The sequence below is a fragment of the Apaloderma vittatum genome, unplaced genomic scaffold (assembly GCF_000703405.1).
Source record: "Apaloderma vittatum isolate BGI_N311 unplaced genomic scaffold, ASM70340v1 scaffold34749, whole genome shotgun sequence".
Lineage (NCBI taxonomy): Eukaryota > Metazoa > Chordata > Aves > Trogoniformes > Trogonidae > Apaloderma > Apaloderma vittatum.
Genome location: NW_009734075.1, coordinates 3009 through 4499, shown reverse-complemented (window position 1 = coordinate 4499; position 1491 = coordinate 3009). Strand labels below are relative to the sequence as shown.

The following is a 1491-nucleotide window of genomic DNA, read 5'->3' as shown; positions in this document are numbered from 1 at the left end:
CCCTCCTGGTCAAGCCTGTGGCTCCCAGGCAATATGGGAGAAGTGGGGTCGTCGGCTCATGCTGCCCCGAAGTTCCTCCTCCCTGAGGTGTGAGGGACCCATGTCCAGGCATTCCATCCCTGGTCCCAAATTGGAACCTTCTTGGGAGGTGACTGAGCAGTGCCCAGCCTGGGGAGCTTGAGAGCAGCAGGAAGCCAAGAGCAGTCAGGTGCTGATGTGGCACACAGCAGGCTGCAGCCTTGTGCCCCGAGGGCCCTGTGTGACAGCCCTGGCCCTGCAGTGCTGGGGATGGCGCTGCAGCAAGTGGGGACACGGACCCCACAAGGCAAGGGGCAGCAGCCCAAGGCATGTTGTGCCACTCCCCCTCAGAGCAGCCCCTCAGTGCTGCCTCAGGCTGGGTGGTTGCCCCTTCATGACAGCAGGACCCAGCACAATCACAGCCTGAGGAAGGACAAATTGCCACATGTGGCCCCAGCCCTGTGTGGGGCAGTGCTCTGTCAGGGTCAGATACACACACGCACCATTTGTCCAGCAACAAGTGTATTAGATCCTGGTATCAGGGCCTGGCCCAGGGTCCGAGAGGAGTCTCGAGCCACAAGAGCTCCCTGCCAGCACAGAGTGACCTTCAATAAACGGATCTGAGGGATGCAAGGTCAATGTCTGGCTTTGTGGTGACTGGTCCCCGGTGCCACCTCCCCTGGTTCTCCCCCGCCCAGCTCGCAGGGTGCCACAGGCCTCCTCCATCCTGCTGCTGCGGACGCAGCAGGCACATCCATGGCCCACAGGGCACATGTAGCTGAACCCTCAAACTGTGTTAGCTCTGGGTGGGGCTGAGGCATTCTCTGAGTCCCTGCCTGGTTGCAGGGCAGCCCGTTGCCCTGCCAGGGGGGATGTGTCCTCTCCTTCTCCTCACGATGTGTTTTCCTGGTGCCTGTGTTGTCCTGGTGCCTGTCACAGCTCTTCAGCACAATGTCTCAGATCTGGCTGAGAGGAGGGAGGTGCAGAGTTGCCAGCGCGCTGTGGAACATGTCCCTCACTGCTCCCAGCAGCTGGAGGCGAGCAAACATCTGGTCGAAGAGGTGAGGGAATGGCTCCTGTGGGGAGAGGAAGGCAGTGAGTTGGAGCCAGTGGTCATATTGCCCTTGATGGGCTGGCCCTAGAGGTCTGTGTACGCATCCTGAGGGGCTGGTGTGGGGCTGCATCGTGCTGCTGGCACCCCAAAGCCTGTTTTCCCCACACAGCAGCCCCACAACTGCAGTCCAGCCCCAGGAAGGGTGGCAGGGTCCCAAGCCTGCAGGCCTGGGACATCTCACTCACCCCTAGGACATGGACCCGGTTGTAATAGGAGCTGAAATCCATGCTGAGCTGGATCAGCAACTTGCACACCTGCAAGACAAAGAGCTTCTGCTGGCACGGTGGGGTCTGGCTGGGCTTGCCCACCCCAAGCACAGCAGAAGCCAGCCCCACGGGGCACTGCAGGCCCTTTCCCGT

At 61.2% G+C, this 1491-nt stretch overlaps 1 protein-coding gene across 1 annotated transcript in view; it reads right to left on the bottom strand.

Moving 5' to 3' along the window:
• Positions 1 to 974: 974 nt before the first annotated feature.
• DALRD3 (DALR anticodon binding domain containing 3) overlaps positions 975 to 1491 on the bottom strand; it is a gene marked incomplete at its 5' end in the record, with an annotated part of 3477 nt that continues 2960 nt past the window's right edge. The window contains 2 exons of the mRNA XM_009876145.1: positions 975 to 1094; positions 1318 to 1391. Of these exons, the coding sequence (XP_009874447.1) occupies positions 975 to 1094; positions 1318 to 1391 (194 nt within the window). The remainder of the gene's footprint in view (positions 1095 to 1317; positions 1392 to 1491) is intronic.